Raw genomic sequence first — 13,885 nt, 5'->3', positions numbered from 1 at the left:
TGCTTCAGAGTTCTTGCTGATGGATACGCCTGAGAGCCCCACCCAGTCCCCACAATCTCCTGAGGAAGAGGAGAAGGGTCTCTCTGACAACGAGCTGCTGGAGTCGCCCGAGTCCCCAGCAGACATAGACAAGGGAGTGTCAGACAGTGAGCTTTTGAATGACGATGAAAACGATGTACAGGAGGGAGGAGGAGACTCAGATTTTGAGGTTGGAGACAGAAAAGCTGCTGGTGGAGAAGATCCAGAGGATGTTTCAGACCTGGAAGACTACAAGATAGACAGGGAGGAGAGAGGAGACGTCCACCAACAAGACCTTGGTTTGACGGTCCGAGGAAGCAGGCAGAATGCTAGCCTGGAGGAGGACGAGGACGAGGAAGAAGAAATCCTTGAGACGCCGAGATCACCGGATCCTGAATCACCCGGCCCAGAACACGAGCGACCTTTCACCCCAGTGGAGGAGGAACGAGACGAGGAGGATGAGGCAACCACCAAGCCTGGCCTCGGCTGTGCAGAGCTTGAGGAAGAGGATGATGAGGAAGAAGAGAGGAGGAGGCGGAGGAGGGCGGCGATTGTAGTGAGTGAGTTGAAGGATGAATCTTCTGTATCCAGAGATCTGGATGAACATGAGCTGGATTATGACGAGGAGGTTCCAGAAGAGATTAGCGCTGCTGCTCCTGAGGAGGACGATGCTGAGAAGGGTCCCGCCGGGGAGGATGGAGAAGAGGAGGAAGAGGATGACGAAGAGGAGGAGAGGAGACGGAAGAAAAGGGAAAGAAAACCAATTCTGCCTCCAGATAAAGACACACCGCTGAGAAGATCTGAGGACTCAAGGGAGGGAGGCAGGAGGGATTCGTTCCGTGATAAAAAGAAAGAGGAAGATGATGGAGAGATTGATGAGGGAGAGATAGATGTAAGTATTTTGAAATCATTTGTGATTCTCGTATGATTATAGGAGCTGTTTAATCTCAGTTATTATAGTTGTAATGTTTTTCGTGATGAAACTTATGTATTCTTTCTTAGTAGGCTGAGTTTTTATGCAACATTTGTGGTAGTTTGTTTTGCATAATGCACAGATTTGTTTTGTGTGGATTGTTTGGCCTGGCCATAACAGTAGAGGGAGCCATTGAATCTTTTTTTCTAGAATCCAAAGAAATGACACACTGCTGCTAAAGCACTCTCAATATGAATTGCTCACCTAATATACTAATTATATAATATGTCAATAAAATATATTTACACTACCTTTCAAAAGTTTGGGGGCAGTCAGATTTTTGATGAATGTTTTTGAAAAAAGTCACCATGGCTCTATTTATTCATTATCCATTTAAAACATTAAAAGTGAAATATAATTTCCATTTAAAATAACTGTTTTTTATTTTAATATATTTAAAAATGAATTTTCAGCATCATTACTCATGTCTTCTGTGTCATGTGATGCTTCAGAAATCAGTCTATGTTCATTTGGTGCTCAAGAAACATTTATTTATCAATGTTGTAAACAGTTGTGGTAACTGTGATACCTTTTTTACGATTCTTTGATGAAAATATCGTAAAATAGGAATGATTTGAAATAGAAGTCTTTCGTAACACTTTGTCACTTTGGATCAATTGAATGCATCCTTGCTGCGTATTCATTTCTCACCTCATCAACGTTTGACTGCTAGAGTAAATCCGTTGCCCTGGATTTGGATTAAAACAATAACATCAATAATTATTAATTGCTACTGTAAGAGGTATTTTTTCCTGTTCTTTTCAGGATGATGACCTTGAAGAAGGGGAGGTTAAGGACCCCATGGACAGAAAGATCAGACCTCGACCCATCTGCAGGTTTTTCATGAAAGGTAGTTCTTCATTCATGTGTTTTCTCTGAATGGTTATAAATCTTCTAAAGCCCTATTCGGGCGGTAATTGTTTTTCATGTGGACGTCTGTAAAAATAAATTGGTATGCCACCTCAGTGATAAAACTCGCACATTCCAATGGCGATTGATTCACGGTGGAGGAGCGAGTTTTGTGATTCTACGAACCCGGGAACCCGCTGCTCCCGTTGTCGGTTGCATGATTGCCTGCTGTAAATATGCTTGGAATAAGAATAAATTCATTTAATTTAATAATAGGAAAATACTATTCTGATTATCATTTAAATCTTCTGTTAAAAAAATGGGAATATAGACACATTATAGTTAAAATGCTTTTCTGTCTTGTATTTTATCCCAAAATGACATCATTTTATGATGTCATGTGGAAATGAGTAAGTTAATACAGCCTCTTATTTACATGAGGATGAGGTAAATCTAACGCTGCTTGGTTATTTTAAAATATTGCTGCTGTAATAACGGCCCATTTCAAATGTTTGTGCTTTTCTTCTCTTTCCCTTTTGAGCGGTAATAAAAGACTATTTTTGTAAATACTTTCCAGCATTTAAGTAATAAAAGTGAAGGCTAGATCTTTAAAATGCATGAAATTACAACGATACGGTGCTCCGCAGTGGTCAAAAAGGATATAAACAGTGGATTTTGAAGCAATCTCTTTTTGAAAACTCAGTGATGTGGATTCGGACGGCAATTAAATTACCACACGTCTATGGTGTTTGTCTAAAAACAGTAGGTAATTCGGCTGGGGATTTTTACACAGTTGGTGGGAGAAAAACGCTGACATTCTGGATTCAGACGGCAATAAATTCACAGACTAGCACCTGTAAATGATGACAATACCTTACGACCTCATGAGAAACAAATACTGCCGAAAAGGGCTTAATACAGCATTGCAGACACACTCGTTCACTCACTGGCCACTTTATTAGGAACACCTTGCTAGTACCGGGCTGGAACCCGTTTTGCCTTCAGAACTACCTTAATTCGTTGTGGCATAGATTCAACAAGGTGCTGGAACATTTATGATAGCATCACGCAGTTGCTGCAAATTTGTCAGCTGCACATTCATGATGTGAATCTTCCATACCACCACATCCCAAAGGTGATCTGTAGGGTTGGGCATCGTTTTGATTTGAACGATTCTGATTCTGATTCTTAGTTTCGATTACGGTTCTTTTCGATTCTCGATTCCGATTCTTTGAGGGGTGGAGTCACAGCATGTCACAGGCTCATTTCACAGAGGAACATTTTATTTTGATTCAATAATGAGTTTTAGTTTTGGGACTTTCTCCGCTGGCATTTTCACTTGCTTTGCTGCAAAGGTGAATGGAGTTTCACACCCAGTCCCGGTTTAACAATAGCATTAACAGCAGTCATATTAGGACTGCTACTAGCGTGGGCAATTTGCGTATAGCTACATTTATCTACGAGGGGGGAAAATTATTTCAGTAACGTTGTTGTTCACCACAATTCGCAATTTGGTCAAGGGCTTTATTACACTACAATCACTTACCTAATTATGACGAGGTGGGATAACGTTAGTTCACCCTGAAATGAAAATAAAGCCATCTTTTACTCACCTAGTTGTTGTTTAAATGCGCGTGTTCCTGTGTGTGTGCACTCCAAGCCGCAGTAGCCTCGTGCAATATTGTCATGACAACCGGTACACAATATTCACTTAAGGAGGTTATATTATTAGTATTATTTCTTATCATATACGTTATAGAAAAGACGAGAATCGCGTTTTTTCTATTGAGCTTGATTTCTCAAAATGGTGCATGTGTGTGTGTGTGTGCTTATCCTGGGTGCAATGACAACAACAGTGCGAGTTATTATAGTAGGCATGAGCGCCGGCGGCTGCTGACGGCTCATAGTGCACACAGAGGAGCACGCTCAGAATAACGGCCGAGCTCAGTGTTTTGACTGAATAATACGGTTTCTTTCTCGCAAAACCTATAGTGTGCCCCCTGAACACTTTCCATATGGCGCGCGTCTCCCTGTATCGTTGCGTGATACTTTTGTTTATTTTTTGTAATGTTTTAGCTGATCGCCATTCACTGCCATAATAGGAAGGAGCGCGTGCAGGAACAGTATTTTAAATGTCATAGGACATAGGGCTCTGGGACAACATCAGGGTAAGTAAAAGAAGGCTTTATTTTAATTTCAGGGTAAACTATCCCTTTAATAACGTTGGTTAGCGCAGGGTTGCCCGAGGAGGACAGACCTGCGCATCATTTCAAACACGCTACACTCGTTAATTTATACACCACATATTTGTAGTGCATCCTCCCGTGCAAGAAATTAGTTTGTCATATGTGTTGCACTGTGCCGACCCAGGCTTTTTTTAAAAAAATGTGAAAAAGCCACACTTTTGAGCGCCGCTTACCGTGCTCCATGTCTGCAACAGAACAAACGGGCGCGGCAAGCACTTCTGAAAACTTGCGCGTTTGGAACCGATGATCGGAATCGAAAACAAAATTTCTAAACGATTCCAATGGCATTGTTATTTTTTAAACGGTTCCAAGTTGGAACCGGTTCTCGATGCCCAACCCTAGTGATCTGTTGGATTGAGATCTCGTGCCTGTGGAGGTCATGAGTATAGTGAACTCACTGTCAAGTTCAAGAAACCAGTTTGAGATGATTTTGAGCTTTGTGACATTTCTTTTTCAGCCCGTTCTCTGTAAACCCTAAAGATGATTGTGTGTGAATATCCCAGTAGATCAGCAGTGTCTGAAATACTCAGGCCAGCCTATCTGGTACCAACAACCATGCCATGTTTAAAGTCACTTAAATGCTGGGTAGTAACTGATTACATGTAATCTGGATTGTGTAATCAGATTCCAAAAATTAAGTACCTAATTATAATAAATTCTTTATTTTATTTTTAATTACAATACAGTTTTATTCTCACAATGGCAGTGTTATTCATAATGCATTTATACTCCCTACTACATTTTTATCTTAAAAAGAAACTCACTCACTGCTGAAATAAGGCCAGTCTCACTTATACTGATGTCTCTGTTATATGGATTTTGTTTTTTCAATTTTGGTCATTAATTACAGCCATTCAACAATACAGTATAATTGAAAGCTATTGACTTTAACATTTAATAGGCTTTAAAAAATGTAACCGCTTTTAATTTAAGTGAACTTAAAACAATCCTCACATAAACCTATTTTAATAAAGGTCACATTTAGTTGTGCCTTTAATATATCAGGTTTCAATATTAAGGTTTTTTCCCAGATGGGACATTTCAGATTTTTTACCTGCCCGGCTAAAATGCACAAAGTTATTGTTTTTGACCCATGTTACCTTGTAAACAGTGTTTTAAGATTTTCTAATATGTCTAACAGTTATGAAACATACAGAAAGTTATCAAACACTTCACAGTCTTCAGTGCATAAATTATAAATGAAATGTAGATTAGCTTCAAATGTTGTTCAGTCAAGAGCAGTGAGTGATTTTCTTTGATTAAGGCCCTGTCCACACAAACATGGGCTTTTTCTGTGCGGTTTGGCTGTTCGTCCACACGCAAACGCAAAACCAAACTTTTTTGAAAACTCCTGCCAGGGTGAACATTTTTAGAAACTCCGGTTGCAGTGGTGTCATGTGGACAGTGAAACCGGAGATTTTTAGCGTGTTGCGTCAGAACCGGAAATAATTTTTTTTCCAGGCTTCTGATTGGCCAACATGGCTTTACGGTTAGGGTATATTGCCACCTGTTGGTTTAGCATGCTCTTGACAGTGCTTCATAGCGTGTTTTGCGTTTTTATGTGGACGCAAAAAAAAATTTTTTAAATGGGGGGGACTCTCTGTGTGTGTGTTCACTAGGCCTCACATTAATTACTGACTGCGGTAGGTTTATTAGGCTGCTGTCACTTTAAGATCTGACGCATATGACCTGGATCTGACCCGAATCTGACACATTCTATTTTCTGTCAACTCTTTGCATTAATTTAACACTTTAAGAATGTGCTTAGGAAGATACTCTACAAAACGTGAATTTTGGCATAATTGTCTGTTAGTCCGTTCAAGTGCGAAAGAGAACTCCGTGCCGTCTGAAGCTGCATTCTGTGCACACGTTTTAGGTGTTTGTTCACAGAGAGATGCTTTTTTTTTGTCTTTCAGCTTATATCTGAACTAACTTTGACGTCCTTTTTTTTAGTATAGTCTGAGTTTTTTGTTTTAGTTTTATGTAGTCTGAGGTAATAATAGAAAGCCTTTTTATCATCGAGGAAAGTTGTTTAAGTGTGATATTCATGTCATTTGCATTTAGTTTGTTCTTCTGTGTATGCCCAAATTACAACAGCAGGGGGAGCAATTGAATACAGGATCTTTCCTGTGAGCAAATGTATCTACAGAGCAAATCCTGCAAAACAGCAGACCGTTTAGATGTTAATGCTTTAAAATAATCGTTATTTAAATACCGTAATGGCCTCTCTTTGGTCTCTGACAGGTAACTGCACATGGGGCATGATCTGTAGGTTCATCCATCCAGGAGTCAATGATAAAGGCAATTACTCCCTCATCTCCAAGCCAGACCCCTTCTCTCCTAACGGAGCTCCTCCAGGAGGAGGACCTCATCCCCTCATGCCTGCTAACCCCTGGGTATGTATCTTTTTCTACTATCTTGTTTCTTCCTGAATAAAAAAGGAATAAAAAAAGTTTAAATTTCAACTCAACATTTGAATCATCTTTCAGGGAACTCCTGCTGTGGAAGAGTTGCCTCCCCCTCCACCTCCTCTAGATCCTCCGGTTGAGAGTGCCTGGGAAAGAGGCCTTAGACATGCCAAAGAGGTACAGTTTTTACCACCTTACTTTTTTCTTTTCTTTTTGAGTCAACGATGTAAAAAGGACCATGTCTATACTGGCTTTTTCCAGGGAGGAAATCCTCCATTCAAATGGTTCTTTAGTCTGTTCTGGTTTTGTGCCAGCTTTGTAACTGAGATAACGTAATATATGTATTTTGATACTCTAATGCTGAGTACGGTATTATGTATGAAAGATATGGTAAGTTTCCAGTTGAATCTAACTGTTCCAATTTAAAAAAACTCTGCTTTCCCTTTAGGTGTTGAAGAAAGCCACCATCCGTAAAGAGCAGGAACCAGATTTTGAGGAAAAACGTTTTACCGTAACCATAGGTGAAGATGATCGAGACTTTGACAAAGAAAATGACTTCTTCAGGGAACGTGGCTATCGTATAACCAGAGAGATCAGAGATGCTGGGTAAGAAACCATAACTTATTAGTGTGATCTCTTCCACTTGTTATGGTCACTGATAAGTTTAAAACTATTGTTTGGCTCATTCTTTTACAATTAGTATGCATTTAGTTTTTTTATGATCTTGTTGGTTTTTTGAGTACATCACACTGTAGGACCGTATCAAATGCAAAATGACGATAACCTAAATGATGGCCTGTCACTGCACCCAAGATATATAATGTTACTTTACATATTCATGTACATTTTAATTGCCGTTCTTCTTGTTGATTTAAACAAAGCTAATGGACATGTACTCTATATACCCATACTCTAATTTTGACACTTTTTCTCTCTATGTATTGCAGTGAGATTGAGTTCCGAGATCCGGGTTATGCGTGAGTACTATAAATTAAAATGCTTTCCTCCAATACAAAGTGTAACCCACTTGATTTTAACTTGCACCCCCTCACTTAGGGGTGGGCGATATACCAGTAGACCCGATTAACCGGTTGAAATTTGCCAACCTCTGCAGAATTTGGACCATCGTCTCTATCGCAGTTATGCTCACGTGACATTACAGTTTTTAAGCATTGCGGTTTAAAAACAGGTGATTTGCAATAAGCAGCGAAATACAACTTGTTTCAGTTCGCTTTCTGAGAGATGCGCGCACATGTAGTCACTGCTGATAAAGCACGTGAGTAACAGTTTAGAAAGAAAACACATGAGTGTTATGGATCTGTGACAGCATCCAAATTTACCTGATGTTGTCATACTATGTTAATCAAACAACAACAAAGAAAAGAAAATATCTCACTGCTCTTGACGGAATCACGTTTGCAACTTTAAGAATCAATGTATATTGAATTTACACAGTAAAGACTTGATTTTGTATATATATCGTCATCGTGAAATAAAATTACTCATATCATGATATAAGATTTTAGTCATATCGCCCACTCCTATCTTCACTATTCATTTAAACCCTCTTCCCAACTGTATTTTTAACAACCGTTTCTGTGGTAGTGATCCATATGGTGACCCGTACTACGATTATGAGATGGAAGCTTTTTGGCGTGGGGGCCAGTATGAGAATTTCCGAGTGCAGTACACAGAGACCCCACTGCCGTACTACCCTGTGAGTACATACTGATGTAGTGTTCATCTGTTTTTTTTATTTCTTCCAAAGGGCTTTTAGCATAAAACTAACATGCAAAGTTACTTATCTTTTAAATATGCACAGTGTGCATGTATATGATGTATTGGCCAAATTTAACACCAAAATGGTATATAATACAAAAATAGTTGACCGTTCAGTGTTGCATTTGAGCAAAATTAAGTATTCCTGAGAGCGGTGTAGCTGTATTTGTACAATTGAAAAACGTTATCCTTTTTCTTTTTTTGCCTCAGGACCGAGAACGGGAGCGAGATCCACGCGAACGCCACCGGGAGAGGGAACGGGAGCACGAGAGAGACCACCGTGAGAGGGAGCGCAGGCAGAGAGAACGGGAAAGGGAGAGAGAGCGCGAACGGGAAAAAGAGAGCCGCCGAAGGAAGGAGGAATGGGAGAGAGATCGTCTGAAACGGGACGAAAAGGAGGGAAGGCCAAGAGAGCGGCCTCCCAGAGAGCCACGGGAGAAAAAGGATGAGAAGGAGAAGCCACTCAAACCACGTTCGCCCACAAACATGCCACCCAGGTCAGTTTCAAGCTTCTTACAATCTTAGATGGAACAAAGTCTAATAACGAAGAGGTCACAAACCCTCTATTGCGCACTAAAATCACCTATTCCAGTTTGATTGCCTGGCTGCTATGCATCTTTTGGGGATATACGTTTTTAGTCTCTCTTGAAGTCTGGTGCAATGCGTGCACCTGAATTAGTACTAAAAGCTGTATTTTGTAAAATTGTAAAACTTAGGTGTTTTCTATACAATCGTTCACAGAGACTGCTGTGTTGTAAATTCAGTGAGCATCCCCTTTTTGAATGCTGGTCTGTTGTTGTGGTAGGATCAAATTCAAATATAATTGACACAAACTGTGGTTATTGTTTTGCATGTTGATCATATTGTCTCTTCGAGTTTCTATTCAAATAAGCTACAATGTGCACCATGTCGATAGGGTTGTCAAAAGGACTGGTACTTTGGTACCAAGTTTATACTTGGGGCATGTTTGCTGCGGTTCGAGCACCATTTGTTCCCGGTGCCCCCAGCATTGTTGGTCTGGTTTCACACTCAATTTGATTGTACGTCATCACAATTGTGCATGCCACATGATAGAAAACAGTAGGGCTGTAATCAACCAAAGAAAATCTTGGTCGACTGAAGTCCTGAAATTTTAGACTAAAAATGACGTTAGGGAAAAAAAACGTTAAATGAATTGGCTGTGCACTGTGCGCAGTACTTGGTAGCCTTGTTGTCTGCCTAAATGAATTATAAATAAACATAAAAAACTAGTAGGCTATTTGCAGTATATTCAATCGTTTTTGACCTGATTATTTTGTACTGAAATGAGTCTGTAACACGAGTCTGTCGGCTCTGACAGCGTTGCATCACGTGCACCTGCGCAATATCATAGTACTATATTTTCGGAAATCATAGGCTATGTTGTCAACTAGTGATATCATCCCAAGAACTTTTGAGGAATATGCGACATAATTGTTTTTGTCATATGTATTATAATAACTGACAGACACTCTGTGCAGCTCGAACATAGGATCAGCTCAGCTCAGCTTCGCGGCTGAGACACGAATAGACTATTAACTTAAAGCTTTTACTCTTAAACACAAAAGGCACGTCCTCTTTAATAAAAAAAGGAATATTTATTAAACAAGCCTGATCAAGAGCAGAAAAAATGCTCTCATAATTAAATAAATACAGCAAACTAGCCTACTTCAACCTGTCTCTCTTCTCCAGTGGGTTGGGCTAAAACAAGGGGGGTGTTACCTGTGAAACAGGGGTGCTCTGAAAACACCCCCATTAGCAATTAGTGCTTTCCACCTGATGAAATGAACATGGCAAAACTGAAGCGTGGTGTTGTGACGCTTCCCCTCATGTGGATGTTGATGGGCGTTCCTCAAGTTTACCGCTATGGGCGTGCTTTTGAGCCAGCGGGGAATGAAAAACAAAGGACCAGCGAGAGACTTCCCACCGTCTCCATGTGCTCTACTTCTATCAGATAGACGTGTTCAGCGGATTCATTTGCATAAAGATGGGCTTCGGCAAGCTTTTTGGCCTTCCCAAAATGCTTTGCGGGCGCGTTAAAGTCGCTTGACGTCACCAATAGTAATAAAGTGGAGTGAGGTGCGACAGAAGTGTTGCACGGACAAGTGGGTCCGCACCTTGATGATATGAACGCGGCACGGCAAAACTGATGAAATGAACGCGGCAAAACATCGACCAATCAGAATTTTGGTCGAGCCAGAACGTATCGACTAATAATCGACTAATCGACTGGGAGATTACAGCCCTAGAAAACAGAATGTGGTCAATATATTGTTAACGAGAAACCTTGTTGCACTTATGTTGTGTTCATCTGCTTGCCTGTACAAAGTATGCATCATAAATAAGGTGTATATTGAGTATATTGAATTTGGTCTTTTAATATCACTGTCTTAGTACATTAGTACTACCTGGTAAAAAATGACTGGCGGGCAGCGGAGGAAAGCCTTATTTTGCCCCCCAGGTGGATGTTCCTATGAGGGTGTGACGTCACATGGAAACTATGAATTATGTGCAGCAGAGTAAACGGCAGTTGGGTTTACTGTATGTGCTTTGCATGAAGGCAGCTTTCTGCTGCTTGTAAATGGAATCTTTAGAGAAGACAGGGGATTGCCATTCATTTGCCACCCTGATTGCACTCGCCATGCACGATTACATTGCAGGCTCAAGGTAAATCATCAACACGATCATCACTTACATGTGTTTTATTGAACTAAATGCATAGTTATCGGCTAAAACGCATGCGCAGGTTACTTTTCTTCCTGAACAAGTGCGCACCCAAGTCTGTGTTGCTTTCACGTTCACGTGAATCGCGCCACAGTTCGAGAGCAACTAAACTAAACTGCCAGCGTGAAAGGCTGAAAGCACCCTTAAATTTTCAAAGCGTAACCGTACCATCTTTTCTGCAGTACAGAGTACCGGGCCAATTTACAACATGTTTTTGCAACTTTGAGCTTGGTAGCCAAATTATAGTGATATTTGTTGAGCGTGTGAACGCAGTGGCCAATCAGAGAAAGCTTCCGAAAGCAAGATGACACGACTGAGTTTATTGCATTTCGTCTGTTTCTCATTTTATTGAGAAAGTGACCCTTCAAAAAGTCATTTTATTACATTTGAGAGAAAAATCCACAGTGGCTTCTCCTACTGCAGCAACTTCTTAGTGATATTTTCTTTGTGATATTTGGTGCCAGTTTATCAAGAAGGGACAGTTTTGTTCTCTTGGTCTCGCTGGATGGACTTGTGATTGTGACTATCTAATTTTCATATTGCAATAATTGCTGAAGCATTTATCATGGTATACGGTATGATCACAATATTAAAAATAAGTTACAAAAAATGTTGTCATACTATAACAGGTTTAATAACAAAAAGAACTCTGCACATTTAAATACAATAAAGCAATACACAAATGTATAAAATAAACAAATGTTTTAAATGATTTAAGTGCAAAAGAATAAAAACAATGTAACACTTTACAATATGTAATGAGGGATTGTGATATTGACCTTGTGTTTGCCATGTAAATAGCCTTAAATTTAAACAAACAAATATTTAATGAGCAATAGCTACATTTCTTAAAGTTATTATCCTTTGTTAAAGGTGCACTATGTAACTGTTTTTTTTAACTGGTTGATGGGAAAAGTATTCTTAAAATAAATTTAAAAAATTTGAATAATTCGTAATTATTCACAGTATTTTGAAGTGTCCACTATAAGAATATCGTGCATGTTCGTTATCATGATAAATTGTATTACCGTATATATGTATTACACGTCTACCAATATTTAAATGTATTATTTATTTATAGTCATTAATAGCATTAAAAATCAACTAATTTAATGCATTTAATTTTTTTATATTCAAATAGTTAAATACAAAATGCTGTTGTACAGAAATTGGTACCAAGAACTGAGATTTTGGTACCGTGACAGCCCTAGTCAACAGGCTGGCTTAATGCGAGTAAGCGAAATCCGTTTCTGGAACTGAAAATCCGTTGATTCTTATTTCTACTGACACAAAGTTTGTCAGTGCAGTACAAATTGTGCAGTTGAGGAATTGAAGAGTAGAAATTATAGTTGTATGTCTTTAAAAAGTGAAACAAAATTGGATAAAATATAGACAAAATAATAATGTTGCTGTAGCTGTTTTGAGCCATGTATGTTTGTATGTTATCTTTAAATGGTTAATGATCATACAATTAATTTAAAACACAGCTTTGCCCCAAATTAACATTCATATTAAATATATTAACTCTTTGTGGAAAGCACTGCAGGGTGACTTTTATTCTATTAGATTACAGTTGAATACGCATTAGTCTATAGTCTTCTGGCACTTTGGTATTTCCTGACATTATAACAATAGTCTTTTCAAGTTGGGTTTATTTCCCCTCACAGTTATTTCTTTATCACTGTATTCACTTAACCACAGACTCAGATTGCATACTTGATTATAGCCACTTTATGGGAAATTTCCTGGAGATTCGTATCTCATGGCCACACCAGTGCTTTTCCTTTGACCTTCCACGTCATGTCAGCTCTCATTTTTCCTGTATAAAAAAAAAAGAGATTCGCATTTCATTAATTAAGCCAAGATCCCACACAACAAATTTCCGGCTCAGTTGAGTAAATCACTCGTGTTCTCAGAGGTCCGCAAAGGGACACCGTTAAATGCATGAATCTGTCCCATGATACTTGCATGGAGTCATTTACCAGGCAGGGTAGGGAGAGATTCACACCTACACAGTTTGTTTGACTTCAAAGAATGCTGTTGTGTCTCAAATTTCAAAAATTTCATGCAACTGATGTAACTCTCCCCATTTCTTATGAATGTAAACTTGAAAAATGCATGATCATAATTTTTGCCCGTGTTTTTGATCTATAAGCATGGAGTTTCAGTTTCACTCAGCTTATTTGAAAGTGAAAAAAAAAAACACACGCTACCTTTTGTTCATTTAAAACTGAAGTGTGTAATTTTTCATTTGCTAAAATACTTTTACTCCTATTATTGCACTGTAAAATCTAATTAGTTAGACTTACTTAAAGCATGCAAACCGGGTCTACTGTTGCTATAGTGACAAACAATTTGTTGTTTATGTGGATTTATTTTTTATATATATTCAGTTTAACAGCATTAGGTTCAAGAAGTTCAAGAAGTTTAACTGTGTAACTGAACTGCACATTTTGACGCTTAATTTATGTTCTAAATTATGAATGGGTCAAAACGGCCTGAATCCACTTGAATTAGTTTGGACTGCTCTCTTACTGAATCGTCTGAAGCGATTTCTCAGTCAGTAAAATGAACCGACAATATTGAGAGGACCAGCGCTGTTTTTCAGTAGTGAACATGCGCTAAATGGATGTCTTGACAATTTTGTTGCTTTTTGTAGTGTAGAGATTAGGGATGGGCATGATTAATCGACGATCGATAATTGATCGTTAAGAATTTAGTCTATTTATTTATTTTATCTAATGCAGATTGCGTTGCTTAGTGTGAGTCTTGAAGCAATTAAAATTAATTTCACTGTGTGGTGAAGTTCACTGCAAACATTGTGATGCCGTGTATAAGTACAACACGGCCACGTCTCAAATGATGTACCA

General features: G+C 39.0%; 1 protein-coding gene across 3 annotated transcripts in view; it reads left to right on the top strand.

The window, feature by feature from the left end:
* The window catches only part of zc3h18 (zinc finger CCCH-type containing 18), a 52,055-nt gene that overhangs the window by 1,270 nt on the left and 36,900 nt on the right, over window positions 1–13,885 (top strand). For all 3 annotated transcript variants that reach the window (XM_079825585.1, XM_079825583.1, XM_079825584.1), the window contains exons 2-9: window positions 9–910; window positions 1,757–1,841; window positions 6,331–6,482; window positions 6,576–6,671; window positions 6,943–7,100; window positions 7,442–7,471; window positions 8,100–8,211; window positions 8,484–8,770. In XM_079825585.1, the coding sequence (XP_079681711.1) occupies window positions 20–910; window positions 1,757–1,841; window positions 6,331–6,482; window positions 6,576–6,671; window positions 6,943–7,100; window positions 7,442–7,471; window positions 8,100–8,211; window positions 8,484–8,770 (1,811 nt within the window). In that variant the 5' untranslated portion in view covers window positions 9–19. The remainder of the gene's footprint in view (window positions 1–8; window positions 911–1,756; window positions 1,842–6,330; window positions 6,483–6,575; window positions 6,672–6,942; window positions 7,101–7,441; window positions 7,472–8,099; window positions 8,212–8,483; window positions 8,771–13,885) is intronic.

The sequence above is a fragment of the Gobio gobio genome (genome assembly GCF_949357685.1).
Source record: "Gobio gobio genome assembly, chromosome: 9".
NCBI classification, from domain to species: domain Eukaryota; kingdom Metazoa; phylum Chordata; class Actinopteri; order Cypriniformes; family Gobionidae; genus Gobio; species Gobio gobio.
Note: the sequence above shows the minus strand (reverse complement) of the source record. Positions and strands in the feature narration are given on the sequence as shown.